The 15,762-nt window shown below is 36.2% G+C and overlaps 1 protein-coding gene across 1 annotated transcript in view; it reads right to left on the bottom strand.

Annotated features, from left to right (window-relative positions):
• The window catches only part of LOC150103712 (nose resistant to fluoxetine protein 6-like), a 308,906-nt gene that overhangs the window by 284,883 nt on the left and 8,261 nt on the right, over window positions 1-15,762 (bottom strand). The window contains exon 2 of the mRNA XM_090396914.1: window positions 3,665-3,840. Coding sequence (XP_090253040.1) covers window positions 3,665-3,840 — 176 coding nt within the window. The remainder of the gene's footprint in view (window positions 1-3,664; window positions 3,841-15,762) is intronic.

The raw sequence follows: 15,762 nt of genomic DNA, 5'->3' as shown, positions 1-15,762 counted from the left end.
CATTGCCTGAGGGTGTGGTAAGTGTAGAAAAGGTAAACAGGTTCAAGGTATGTATGGTTCAATCATCTTTTTGCATGCATTTGAACCTCACACAATGAGTCTTTTGACTCCTTGGATATCTGATATTAATAACAATGCTAATAATAAAAAAAAATGAATGAAAAGAAACTAAACTTTTAGTGTCTTTTCAATCACTTAACTTCCTTCTTCCAATTTTCTTAACATAATTATTTGAAAATAGATTTCCAGGTGTTATATACATACAAAAGAAATATACCTGCATGGGAGTGCTATGGACATAATTTCTATATTAAGATTTTTTTTCAAATCTGAAGTGAACCATTAGTTAAACATAAAAAGTTATAAAATGTAATTGGTAAAAGGTAATTGTAAATAAATGTAAAATATAAAATGGATGACACATCACTACGTATTCTTAACGAATGTCGCAAGGCCAGTTAGCTATGCCCTTGACCTGGTTGAAAGTTTATTTTTCACTAGGTTAGATTATAATAAATTTAGTTTAATCGTTTATCCCAGTGAGAGCAAACAAAGTTTGCACCTGAAAATATCTTCAGGACTGAATATAGTGTTGTACTATCTTACTTGGGTAAGTAGTACAACACCAGGCAACTCATAGCAAAGGTGGAGCAAGCTACCAACACTCCTATCCCAGTATCTCCCATAATGCAAAACACATCTCCTTGCGGATATGTATACTGTTATGCATTAAGGGATTGGCCACTACCCAGACTAGTTTCGACCTTTATTGAGGTCTCTTCAGTGGGAGCCAGGCCCAGAGTCTAACCTAGTGAAAAATAAACTTTCAACATCTTTCTCTAAATCCAGAGTAATTTAATAAAAAAAAAAAAAAAGGTGGCAAACCTTTTGGCAACTCCTATAGGTAAAGATGACCTTGCTTCTGCCTGGTATCTCCAACTCTGGGCCTGGCTCCCTCTGAAGAGACCTCAATAAAGGTCGAAACTAGTCTGGGTAGTGGCCAATCCCTTAATGCATAACAGTATATATATCCGCAAGGAGATGTGTTTTGCATTATGGGAGATACTGGAATAGGAGTGTTGGTATCTTGCTCCACCTTTGCTAAGAGTTGCCTGGTGTTGTACTACTTACCCAGGTAAGATAGCACAACACTATATTCAGTCCTGAAGATATTTTCAGGCGCACACTTTATTTGCTCTCACTGGGATAAAGGATTAAACTAAATTTATTATAGTCTAACCTAGTGAAAAATAAACTTTCAATATCTTTCTCTAAATCCAGAGTAATTTAATAAAAAAAGGTAGCAAACCTTTTGGCAACTCCTACAGGTAAAGATGACCTTGCTACTGCTTCTGCCTGGTATCTCCAACTCTGGGCCTGGCTCCCACTGAAGAGACCTCAATAGGGGTCGGAACTGGTGGGATCTGTCTTTGAGAGGCTCTGCTTGGGGATAGGTTTTTGCCTGTCTCTGAGTAGGGCCACCACTGAGATTATGGCTCTGGCTGGTGGTGGGGTGAGCCTGCCACTGGGTAGAGCCAACGCTGAGAAGTTCTTCTCGGTGAAGGCGTGAGCCTGTCACTGAGAGGAACAACGCTGATTTGGACAGTCTTTTGGCCACTATGGAGAGGTCTAGGGATCGTGGCCAATCCCTTAATGCATAACAGTATATACATATCTGCAAGGAGATGTTTTGCATTATGGGAGATACTGGGATAGGAGTGTTGGTAGCTCCACCTTTGCTACGAGTTGCCTGGTGTTGTACTACTTACCCAGGTAAGATAGTACAACACTATATTCGGTCCTGAAGATATTTTCAGATGCAAACTTTGTTTGCCCTTGACCTGGTTATTTAATGAAAGTCATGCAGTGGGTAGGGTTTCTAAGGAGTGGAAAGAAAGCAAAATAGTACCACTACATAAAAATGGTTCTAGGACAGAAATTTCCAATTATAGACCAGTCTGTATAACTGCAGTTGTAGTCAAGGTGTTGGAGGGATTGGTTAGGAATAGAATTGGGTTGATGGACATAGCATTCTTTATGATGGTCAGCATGGATTTATAAAGGGTAGGTGTTGTTTTAGCAATTTACTTGCATTGTATGATAAGGTAACGAGTGTGTAAGATAAGAGAAAATCACATACAGTGATTTTCTCTTATCTTACACACTCGTTATCTCTATACAACACTTCTCACACTTGGACTTTGCAAAAGCGTTTGATAGATTACCACATCATAAGTTGTTGTATTAGTTAGATGGATCGAAGATTGGCTCTCTGAATGATATAGCAAGTTGTGTATGATGGAACAGTGTCTTAAATAGGAGGGTAACTAGAGGCATACACCCTGGGATTCTGTTCTTGGGCCCCTGTTGTTAAACTTGTTTGTAAACGATATATCATATGGACTGACTAGGAATCTTCAGTTGTTTGTTGATGGTGCAAAGTTAGGAAGAATTATAAGTAGCACTGCTGATGTCATTTCCCTTCAGGAAGATTTGAATAGACTTTTGAGTTGGGCAAAGGAGTGCTAGTGTAGTTTTAATATTAATAAGTGCAAGATGTTACATTTTGGAGTTCAGAAATATAAGACTGTGTACTATATTGATGGTACCGTACTGCAAGAAGTGGATGAGATTCGAAATTTGGTTGACAGTAGATTGAAGTTTAGAGGGCATATTGCAAGTGTTGCAATGACTGCACATCGTAGTGCTGCTATGTTGAGAAGTACTATAACAGGTCACCTGGTTTTCAATGTAATGTGGAGACATTGGAGAGGGTCCAGAGACGAGTGACTACGAAAATATCAGGACTTTGGAATGATGACTATGGAGAGAGGTTGAAGAAATGTGGATTGCAAAGTTTGGTGGATAAGAGGAAAAGAGGTGATATGATTGAGACATTTAAGTTAGGGAGAGAATTTTATTGGATTAATCCAGATGTGATTATAAAAAGAGTAGAAGGAGAGAGGAGAAGAACCATAACCTATCTCTGGAAGTTATATAAGAATGTTGTGAAGAGCAAATTTTTTTACATGGAGAATTGTGAGTGATATATACAGACTCATTGTTGGAGGTTCATTCATCTAACAAGATATTCTTACATCTTACAATCCTTATCACTCCTTGCATTAACAATTCTGGTAATGCATTCCATATGCAAGGAGTGTTAAGGATTGTAAGATTCAGTATGATAATTAGTTTGTCAGTTGAATGAACCTCCCACAATGAGTCTACTGACTCCATAGAGGGTGTAACAACAATAATAATAATAATAACACATTTGCCTATTACCACCTTTATTTTGATACGTCTCAGTTTTCTCCTCTAATATTTTCTGATCAGCCATCTCTTCCCATTTAAAAAAAAAAAACAATAATAATAATTTGGATCTATCACGTGACATCTGCAAATTGGAAGTGGGAATTGCTGAATTTATTAACCTTGTACTACATCTTGTACTACATTATACACAAAACCTTTCTTGATGCCTTTCCTTTTGTACCTCATATATGTGAATTTTTTTAAACATGTCAATTCTTAGACACACTAATGATACTGCAGTAAATAGCATATTTCATAAATGCTTTAAAAATGACAGAACTTTAAAACTGAAGGTTAAACTATAGTAACTTATGTTATGATAAGCTATAATAACTAATATACATACTATAAAAGTTGTGATATTAATTTGCAAGGGAACTGTACAGTACTGTCCATCAATGGGATTAATATGACTGGATGAATTACCAGAAACATGAATTTTAAGGCACTCATCGTAACTACCTGTCCAAAAAACATATCCTTCCAATAACCCAGATGGCAATTTTCCCATAGCATCAAATACTGCAAAAGAAAATAAAAAAATTATATACTGTATATGCACAGATATTCATTGATAATGTATACAATTTAAACTTTTATTAAAATCTATTATTTCGATTAATATGAATTATTTTACATCTTCTCTCTCTCCAGTTAATTTAAGTGAATTGTTGAAATGATAAGTAAGAATGGCATTAAAATGGCTGTGGAACTCAATGGGATAACCCTATATATATTAAGGGCATATGAATAGTAGCTGAGAGTATCCTTGACCTAGTTCTTTTTTCAACAAGCTGGCAACCAGAACATTCTGAAAAGAATGGAAACAGGGGGAAAATAGTGTTAATACATATAGGAAAATCCAAGTAAGTGATATCAAACTATAGGTTGGGTATCAGATATAGTGGTGGTAATGTGAAGGTTTTAGAGGCTGTTTCAAGATAACATGCAAACTGGGGCTGAGATGAGAATAGACATCTTTCTAGAGAGATTCTTTACATTTAATCAGAAGAGATAGGATATAGGATAGGATAGACAGATAGTCAGGAGAGAGAGATCATCATCATCACCAAATTCTTGACATGTACCCTCAAGGGGTGTACAGGATATGATAGTACTACATGAAAAACTTACATCACCACTAACTTCCTATCTACAATTTTACTCCAAATCAATCTGTTATCTGTGAAGACTCCAACATCATCAGATCTTATATTTCTCTCTTTAAGGCACTTTCCACCATATCATGGTCTTCCTCTGGGTCTTTTCCTGCCAACCTGGCAGAGAAACACTTGATTTGCTAATCCTTCCTCTCCCATTCTGTTTAAGTGACCATACCACCTGAGATTAGCTCTGCTAACACATTCCTAATATCCTCATTTTTAATATTGGCATTGATGCCATCTGTTAACACCCCTAATCTTTCTCAAAACTCATATACATGTGGTCTCTAGTCTTTGGTCAAGTGTTTTATTTCTAACCCAGCTCTCAGATCCATAGATTAAAATTGGTTTCAACACTGTCTTGTATATATACAGCTAATTTAGTATTTTGACTTTTTCTCTTATTCTTTATAAATTTATTCAGTTGACTTCCTACCATACCAGCTTTGTTGATTCTGCTGTCTATTTCCATATTTAATTTACCATTTTCACTAAAAATTGTGCCTAAATAGCCGAAATTCTTTACTTGTTCTATAGGTTCTCCATTCACAATGCAGTTGATATTTTCAATGCTTCTGTCTATTTTGATTGTCATTGTTATTGCTGACCTTCGTACCATATCTATTACAACCAGTAGAGGCTCGTGGATTGAAATCGTGTGGGTGCTGCAACTTTCGAAATATACATACAAACTAAGTACAGTGGATACGCGGTTGGATAAAACATCAAAATTATGGTTAAAAAAAAAAAATTAAACATGAAAAAATATTGTTTATTATCGATAAAATTATACAGTTTGGTATAATTCAAAATTACTTAAAAATAAAATATATTTTTCTTGTTTTGTTTCATGAAAAAATATTGTTTATTATCGATAAAATTATACAGTTTAGTATAATTCAAAATTACTTAAAAATAAAAAATATTTTTCTTGTTTTGTTTCATGAAAAAATATTGTTTATTATCGATAAAATTATACAGTTTAGTATAATTCAAAATTACTATAACAAATGCTATGTCTTTAATTGTAATGTCCAAATATTTAAAGGGACGAAGTAAACACGATAAGGACTACGAACACTCTACTACTGGCGCAAACTGCATATAAACAACCAGTGGCGCACTCAGGATTTAATCTTGGAGGGGGGGGGGCGAGTTGAGTAGACGTTTTGCGAATACACACTACACATCGCATATGACCTATAACTGAGCATCTGCAGTGATCGCTAATTCATAAGTAGCACACAACATAAATAAAAAAAATGAATTTTAATTAGGAAAAAATTTTTGGAAATTTTTCTACTGTTTTTTCCTTTTCTTTGTGGGGGGTTCCCGTGCCCCTGGTCTCCCCCCCCTCTGGGTGCACCACTGTAAACAACAGTGGAACCGAGCGACGGACAATGCAAATAGCTCGCATCTTACTATGGCGTGCATATGCTTGCGCGCGTAGCAATATGACACTGTGGAAAACACAGTGCCGTTAGCGTCCTTCGCCCTCCTAAGTACTACAAGATAGATTTTTATTATTTTTTTTTTACAAAATAAGAGAACTGTATAGGATTATTGATGATAAAATTAAATATTACAAGCAAATATAAATAAATTAATAAATATATTTATATATCGAGAAAACTTGGGGGTACTGCAGTTCTGCAGTGCCTATGCATGAGCCGCCGCCGATTACAACAGTTATTCAATTTAGTCAGGAAATCTTGCAGACTTGCACTGGATTTATTTAGAAGTATAACATCATCTGCATAAAGTAAAGAGCTGAGATTAGCATTTCCAATTTTGATATCAGTTCCTTGTCTGACACCACATTTAACATTAAACTATCTTCCAGTACTTCTTTCAATTCTAACTGCTAACTTACAACTCGAATAAAGACTAAGTATTGCCAGGGCCAGGTCTACCGACGGTGTAAGATGTGCATTTGTACGGGGCGAAAAGTTTTTTTGGAGCTACAAAGTTGGCAATAACTATACGAAAAATAAAGGAGAAGGGGCAGCTAAATATGCTACTGCACGGGGCGCCAAAATTCCTAGGGGCGGCCCTGAGTATTGCTTCATAGCCCCATTGACACCATACAAATGTAGTGTTTTGAATAGCTTTTCTCATCGCATCTTGTCATATGCCTTTTCCAGACCTGCAAAACTTGAATACATATCTTGTTTATATTCCCATGATTTCTTAATTTGTCAATAGGTGAAAATCTGATCCTGAAAGCCTCTATTTGGCCTGAATCCAGCCTGTTATTTACCAAGCTTCTCTCCCACAATCCTTCTCAAGTATACTGGCATAAATATTAACAGGAACACAGCATAAATAAGACTTGAAATGGCAGGCAGTTACACTGCGAGTTACCAACCGTGAGAAGTCGATGGTCGGGGTTATTTTACTTTTATTTTCAATGACTGTGATACACGGTATAAAAGCAATCTTTTCAAGTGTAGAAAAATTGATACATTTTTAATTGGATGTAAGCAGGCATCTTGACAGCTCTGTAGCATCGACGTCAACAAATTCAAGTTCATAGAATATCACTCTGAAATTAAAATCGAGAAAGTATGCAGCAGAATATTTAGATGTCGGTTTTACAAAGATTGAAGTAAATGATGATAAAAGACTTCTGTATGTTATTTGTTCGAAAATGTTGGCGGCTGATAGCATGAAATCGAATAAACTTAGAAGACATTTGGAAATACTTCATAAGTAGGCTAACCATATTTCCTTGAGACAAAAACGGGACTGGGGTTATGTCATATTCTCTATTCATGAAAAAGTAAGACGATAAAAAAGTTTTATTACGTAAAAAAGCAAATTTCGGCCTTTCAACACCTTATCACATAAAAATTCTCACACTCCATGACACAATTTTGTCTTACAACTAACATAGCCCTCATTGTCTCATCACTTAATCTAGATTTCCCCTTTGACCACATACTGTTCATAACATAAAATATTACCTCAACAGGTGCAGTACTTACTGGAAGACAAAGAATAAACTCTACAATATTGCGAAAGTCTTGAAAGTCTAGGCATTTTTTGCTCATTTTAGCAAAAATCTGTACCCATCTATCAGAAACAGGAATGTTTTCTTTATTCCATAAAACCAACTGACTCACAATTATAGATTTTATGAAGGTCCACTGATCCTTTAGTTCCTTGTTCAGGCTGTTCTGTATTACTTTCCATTCAGGTGTATTCCTTAGTAGCACCCACTTGAACTACTTAGTGCACCTCTACTTGTTGACATATCCTAAGTTGGTTTCATGGAAATTCTCAACTACCTCGAAAAACAGTCTCATTAATTTCTCCCGAATCTACTAATATTTTCAGTTGTTTTTTGACATCAGTAGTTACAAACACTTCACTTTTTCTGGACTCTAAATTATTTACAAGATTTTCATTGTTCAAGGCTACTTCTAACGCTGAAATATTATCTTTTTCGATTAAGCTAATGTATGTTTGGAAATTAGACACTTGATCTCTTGCACATGACAACCAGAATTTCAAACAGGGATCTTCAAACAATTTTTGCAACATAAAGGGCATTTTTCTTGAGAAAGAAAATAAGAACGAAGCCCATTAAACATGCTTAAAATTCTGTCAATTGATGGATCCAAGGACAAAAATATTGTATTGCCATGCTCTAACAATTTAGCATAATTGTTTCCTGCAAAGTCACAAAAGCTTTTCAGTTCTTCATCTCGAACTGTGTATATACTGTATATTGAAGTATTTGTATACTTTCACTGCAACACATTCAATATCAATTGGTAAACAGTCGATAGCACACTGAAGACAATTATTTATAATGTATGTATGCCTCACAACCAATACCGATAATCTGCCTCTTCAGTTCAGCTTCAAGTTTTTGCCAACTCTTGCAACTATCCAAACTGGTGTTCATGTTATCTGCACACAATACAACAATTTTGTTTTGTATGACAAATTTGTCACTTACTTCCTTCAACATAGCACACTGTAGGTCAGATGTTTCACCAGGTAAGGAAATAAAGTCTGTAATTTTGTCTTGAACACCACAATTTGTCAAAAAGTACTTCACAACGATTGAAAAAAGTTTGATGTCTTTTTTTGTTTGACGAATCTAAACTGACTGTAATGCTTTTTGTTTTATTCAAATCCTCTATTACTTTGTCCAGTTTGTATGGTGATAAAACGTTGATAATTGTTGCTTCTGATTTGATACGTGCTGAAGAAAATTTCGGTTCATAAATTTTATTCATCAATGTCGACAAGAAGTCATTTGTGCGAAAACTTTGGCCGTGACGCACAGTATGATAAGCAGCAAGACCTTCACTTGCTGCAATTTTATCGCTTTCACTATCACCATCACGTCTCACCATAAATGAGCTGATGTTTTTAACTAAGCCAGAGTTTTTTCAACATCCTTATGCTTCTGGCTACGTAGATGTTGGTTGATGTTGCTTCTGCCTCCATGAACAACGGAAAAATGAACATTACAATATTGGCATACCACTTTTGTTCCATCACTACACAGCTTGTCCAGTTTAATAAATTTGAACTCTTTCTAGAGATCGTCATTAAATTTGCAGTTTCGCCTCTTTGACATTGCAAGGATAGACTTAAAGCTTTAAAAAATATGAAATATAAACCATGAGCATTGAATAACAAAGAGCATACAGGCAAAACAAAAACTAATGCTACAGCAGAACAGACGCCGTGTCTGAGACGCGCAAGTGTTGCCAACTTGTATTTTTGTTTTCTTGAATAAATCACTGCAGATATCGATATTTAGTATCGAACAATGCAATTCCATGGTTATACAAATTACTGGTATCCATGATATCGATATACGATTAGAGGTTATGAATAATAATTTAGGATTGACCAATGTGAATGTAAATTTATATCTTTTATTAAAACAGGACAAAATTGACATTTTTGTTTAAATGATGGGACGTCTGGGAAATATGAATAAAACGGTACTGTCCCGTTCAAAACGGTATGTATGGTCAGCCTATTCATAAGGAGTATGTTAACAAACCTTGAGAGGTCTTTGCCAAACTGAATGTTTTGAAAAGCAAAAATCCAGCATTAAGAAAGCTCTGTCTGTAAATGAAGAAGCTTTACTAGCTTCTTACCAAGTTGCATATATAAAATAGCTAGGTGCAAAAAGTCCCATACCATCGAAGAAGACCTAATTCTGCTAGCTGCGATTGATATTGTGGTAACTATGCTTGGAGAAAGTTTTACTAAGCAACTACAGTGTATGCCTTTATCGAGTGATACTGTTGCTTGCTCTGCGAATTGGTGATATATGTGAAGATATGCAGCAACAACTTTTGTCCGAAGCTTTGTGACCAGTTATTCTCAATTCAGCTTGAAGAGGCAACAGATACCAACAAGAATAGTCATTTAATTGCTCAGTTCGATTTTGCGATGGATTATCAGCAGTTGAAAAGTTATTGTTTTGTAAACTAATAGAAAGAAGAGCACAGTATCTGAATTGTTCAAAATATTGGGCACTTTTTTATACAAGGTAAACATACAGTGGAAAAATTGCGTTGGAATTTGTACTCATGGTACTCGAGTTATGTCTGGAAGGTTTAAAGTTTACAAGCCTCTGTGACGGAAAAATCCCCAAAATGTATATGGTCACATTGCATGACTCATAGAGAAGCTCTTGCTGCAAAGCAAATGAGTCCTGGTCTAAACACTGTGTTAACAGCAGTTATAACTGTGGTGAATTATATAAAAATGAGAAGACTCTTAAAATCAAGACTGTTTTCTGAACTTTGCAAAGACGTGGCTGGAGCAGAACATTCAGCGTTACTATTTTTCTGCAAGACAAGATGGTTACCACAAGAAATATGTTTATAACGTGTTTCGAATTAAGAGACGAAATAGCAATCTTCTTGGAAGAGGAAAATCGCGAAGAGGCAGAGAAATTTAGAGACCACTTATTTGTGATGAAATTGAGCTACTCGATGGACATATTCGAGAAACTAAATATATTAAACCTGCAACTCCAAGGGGAAAAAATACTCATATCTTAGTGACAAAGTTAATACTTTTTATAAAAAGCTAGAGTTACGGAACAAAAATGTAAACCGACAAAAATTAGAAATGTTTGAAATGTGGATGAATTTATCAAAACCTACAAGACAGAAGAGCAACACATCAAAATTTTATTTGCAACTATTGAAAATCATTTAACAATGTTGAAGAAGAATTTTAGAAACTATTTTACAACCGACGACAACATAATGGCAATGTACGAGTGGGTTAGAAACACATTTCAAATTACCCCTAAAACTTTCTCAATTGTAGAATTGTAACAATTTATAGACTTCACGTCAAGCGGTGAAATCAAAAAAGAATTTGCATCTAAATCACTATTTAAATTTGAGCCGGTGTCGATGATGAATTTTCTGCACTAAAATCAAGAGCTTTTCGTGCACTTTTGCCATTTCCAACTTCTTATTTTTGTGAAATCGGCTTTACTACAGTGGCTGCCTTAAAAACAAAATATAGATCTCAGATAAATATAGAAAGAGAACTAAGAGTCGCAAACCTCATCTCGACTACTGTGCTCAGATTTGGTCACCTAGGTTTCTTCTTGATGGGGAGGAGGTGGAGAGGATCCAGAGGCGAGTGACCAAGATGATAGCAGGTCTGTGGAATGAACCGTATGAGAACAGGTTGAGGATTTGTGGGTTGCAAAAATTGGTTGATAGGCGGAGGAGGAGAGATATGATTGAGACATTCAAATTACTGAAGGGTTTCTATAAAATTAATTCAGAAGATATTTTTGAGAACAGGGCTGGTTGTGGGAGGACTAGGGGGCATCCATGGAAACTGGGCAAAAGTGTGGTTAGTAAAGGTGTTAGAGCTGGGTTCTTTACTTTTAGAGTAGTGAATGAGTGGAATGCGCTCCCTGAGTCTGTGGTGGATGCTGTGACAGTGAATGAGTTTAAGGCGAGGTATGATAGATACTGTATGAATGTCAAATAGTTGTGATGAAAATGATTTGGGGCCTCCCTCGATGAGTCTAATGACTCCCTGGAGTTGCCCGTAATAATAATAATAATAATAATAATAATAATAATAATTTCCGACATATGTATCCATCATCATCATCATATTATTATTATTATTATGTGACATGGAGACCAAAGACTTCGAGGGAGGGTGTGCCAACAGCATCGAACGATTGAACACCTTCCAACTACTAACGGCGCTCAAACTTGCTTAACTTTTTAGTGTATCCGCACTCCAGTCAAAAGGCTGCGGTTCGAATCCCGCCATGGGCATGGATGTTTGTGATTGTCTGTGAAAATACTAGTCGTGGTGGTCGGCGGTAGATGGCGTTGGTGTAGATGATGAAGATAGTTGCGGTTGGTGGAGGCAGAGAGTTCTGTAGTAGGTGCACTCTCTCGATGAGTCTTTGAACTCCCTGGAGGTCTTAATAATAATAATAATAATAATAATAATAATAATAAAACTTTTTTCCTTGAGCCATTAGCAGCAGAAGCTCTACCAATCGACCAACCTTAAGCTTTGCTCCGCAACAGGCCCAAGGAAGCCATTAATTTTTAGATTCATTGCTATTGTTTAGTTTTAATTGGTTGCTCGGTATATTTTGCAATATCGATATGTTCCTGTAAGCGTAACTAGTTTATTCAATACGGTGGATTTTACGCATTTTATTATTTTATTTTATTTTCAGAGTGTATTTTATATATTTGTTTTTATATTGTGTCACTAAATAGTTTCATTAAATGCTCTTGTTTCAATAAAGTACTTTTTCCTTTTATTTCCACTTTTTTCGTGCCCCCCCCCAAGGTGGCGCCCCCATAGGTTGAGAATCATTTCTATACGAGAATAAAAGGCGTTAGCTGATTTTTTTTTTTTTTTTTTTCAATACTCGATATTGCCATTCTAGATAGACATCGCAACACTTGGGGCAGAGTTGACTATAGTGAGCGATATTACAACACAGTCATTAAAAGATCCAAATGGCAATGGGAAGGTCCTATTGCAAGAAGTAAAACTCAAAAAATAGATAAGGCTGATATCAGAATGGAATCCTAGAAATGGAAAAAGAGCTATAGGGAGGATAGGAGGATGAGATTAAAGAGATGGTAGAAACTCAGTGGTATAGAGAAGCCTAAGATAGGAATGAACAGAGGACTTTGGGGGAGGCTTTCTTCCTGCAGTGGACAGAAAATAGCTGATAATGATGATGATAATTCATGCACACATTAAACTGCTTTCTGATTCCTGCCCATCAGCCATTCACTTATTTATCCGCGCCAATAGTTTATATCCCAGTTCCATATTCTCCAATTTATGAAACAGCCCTTCATGTGGTATCCTATCAAATGTCTTAGCAAAGGCAAACAGCATCATAATGTATCTTTTCCCTTTATCCAATTCAGCTGTAACATTATTATAATATATGAAAAATTGATATGACCTCCCTTTAATAAGCCCATGATGTCACTAGCTGTTTGTCTGCCTACTGTATGCTAGTTCTAAAATCTTCACCACTACTCTGGAAATTCTGATAGATCGTAGTTAGACGTTTTTTTTTTTTTTTGACCACCTTTTGTGCAATGGAATTATTATACATTCTGTCCTTTCCTGTGGTATGTTTCTTGAACTAAGACCCAAATTATATAAACATATTAAGGCCTAGCCAGTTTGGTTGATCATTCCTTTATTATACATACTGATGTCCCATCTGTCCCTACTGTTGAATTCTTACCCATGTTATGCAGCTCTAGAACCACCATCTCGTGCACCTCTATCTCTTTGTCCAATGTAGTGGTAGCACTTTGCAATACATCAAGTTGAGAGATCCTGGCGAAGTGAGCACTCATTATTACTATTGCACCTGCTTCTGATCCAGGGCACCACTGCATTTACTGAAGTAATTATTCCACTTTCGTTTTTTTTTTCTTTTTCTTGCAATATAGCATTTTTTTGGGTTGCCTTTAGCCTGTGCAAACTGCACACCATTTCATTCCGAACCTTTGTTCTTTAGCTTTTAGACACATTCATATAGTGTATCATTTAAACATCTTCTCAGAGCTTTTCATTCACTGATAATATCTTCTCCATTCAGTGGAACCATTCTCCTGAGTTTGTCATTAATTTTCACGTTTGTAGCTCAACATGTAACGTGTCTTTAAGCATCCATATAATTGGATACTTCCCCGGCCATTAAGGCATGATCACCGTCATGATCAATGTCATTAATCTGTACAGTTTCTTTAGCCTCAGCAAGACGATCCGCTTTAAATTCAAGCTTAAAACAATTTGGAATTATTTGAATTACTAGAGTAAAAAAAAGTCTCAAGAAGTTAAGTTTTTAGCATCACTACATTCCAAGGGAGTTATAAATTTAACAAACCGTCTGTTTGTTAAATGCCCTGATTTTGATTTAACCCCCTTCCTCGTACTTTGAAATTATAGTAGGTATACGCCGGCCTGGTTGGCTGAGTGGTTAGCGTATCCGCTCTCCAGCCAAAAGGCTGCGCGTCCCGCCCTGGTCATGGATGTTTGTGATTGTGTGTGAAAATACTAGTGGTGGTAGTCGGCGGTAGATGGCGTTGGTGTAGATGATGAAGGAAGTTGCGGTTGATGGAGTGGTGGAGATGGAGAGTTGTAAAGTAAGTACCCTCCCTCAATGAGTCTTTGGACTCCCTGAAGGTGTTAAGTAATAATAATAATACAAATTCGAGATTTGCGCATGGATGAAGCAAAAAAAAATATTTTTTTTGAGGTTATCTAGTGTCTACATAAAGCTACTGATATAATGATATAATCCTCGTATGATTATATCATTCTCAGAACTACACTCCATTTTTACGCCACAGCAAGTATATTGTAAAAATGGAGTGGAAAGAGGGGAAAATTATTCCCCTACATAAGGGGGGGGTTCCAGGACTGAGGTAGCAAATTATAGACCAATCAGTATATCAAGAGTGGTGGTTAAGGTTCTGGAGAAATTGATAAAAATAGAATTCAGTACTTTATAAGGGGCAACACGGGTAGATCTTGCTTTAGCAATTTGCTCATTTTCTATAATAAAGTAACAATGGAGTTGGGTAAAGGAAACCCTTTTTCAGTGATCCTGTTGAACTTTGCAAAGGCATTTGACAAGATTCCGCATGGAACTCTGTTGCATAAATTGGAGCAAATGGGTATGGATCCGAAGCTAGTGATTTGGATTAGAGGGTGGCTAGTGGATAGATAACAAAGAGTTGTTTATGGTGGAGCAGAGTCCAGGAGAAGGCAGGTGAGTAGTTGTGTGCCTCAAGGCTCAGTGTTTGGTCCTCTATTATTTAATTTGTACATTAATGATATTGGGAATACTTTGAAAGGAGGTATCCACTTGTTTGCTGATGATGCAAAACTGGAAAGAGCGAAAGTTAATTCAGATGATGTGGATATCGTGCAAGATGGCTTAAATAGGCTGACGGTTTGGGCTAAATTAAATGTCTGCCAGTTTAATGTGGCCAAGTGTAAGGTTATGCACTTCGGAAGGATGAGATCACATGCTGTTTACTATATTAATGGAACTGAACTGCAAGATGTTGATGAGGCTAGGGACGTGGGAGTTATTGTGAACAGAGAACTTAAGTTTCGAGGGCATATTGGGAATTCCCAAAACTTCACATCAGATTACATGGTTATTGAAGAACACACTAACAAGCAGGGATAAGGAAGTGATTGTCCCACTTTATAAGGCATTAATAAGACCTCATTTGGACTATTGTGCACACAGATCTAGTCACCTGGATTTCTTGGTGATGTGGAAATGGTGGAGAAGATTCAGAGGCGGCCTACGAAAATTAACCAACCTTAATTGTAATTCTTGCAGGCCTGTGGGATGTCTCCTACGAGGAGATATGATAGAGGCATATAAATTATTAAAAGGGTTTTATAGGATTGATACTGATAAATTTTGTAAGACCAATGCAGGAAGGGAGAGAGAATGAGGGGTCATCCCTGGAGATTGTGTAAGAATGTGGTTATCAAGGGTGTTAGGACTAGATTTTTTGTTTAGAGGGTTATAAATGGGTGGAATGAGTTGCCAGAGGTAGTTGTGAATGCTTCATCTGTGAATGAGTTTAAGGGGAAATACGTATTGTGTGAATAACGGTTAGTATGTCAATGTTGGGTCTTCTGCGATGAGTCTTTGGACTCCATGGAAGCACCTTATATAATAATAATAATAATAATAATAATAATAATAATAATAATAATAATAATAATAATCAGA

Source organism: Typopeltis vanoorti, chromosome 8 (assembly GCF_054136105.1).
Source record: "Typopeltis vanoorti isolate ZY-2024b chromosome 8, IOZ_Tvanoo_1.0, whole genome shotgun sequence".
In the NCBI taxonomy this organism is placed as follows: domain Eukaryota; kingdom Metazoa; phylum Arthropoda; class Arachnida; order Uropygi; family Thelyphonidae; genus Typopeltis; species Typopeltis vanoorti.
This window is presented reverse-complemented; position numbering and strand designations above follow the sequence as displayed.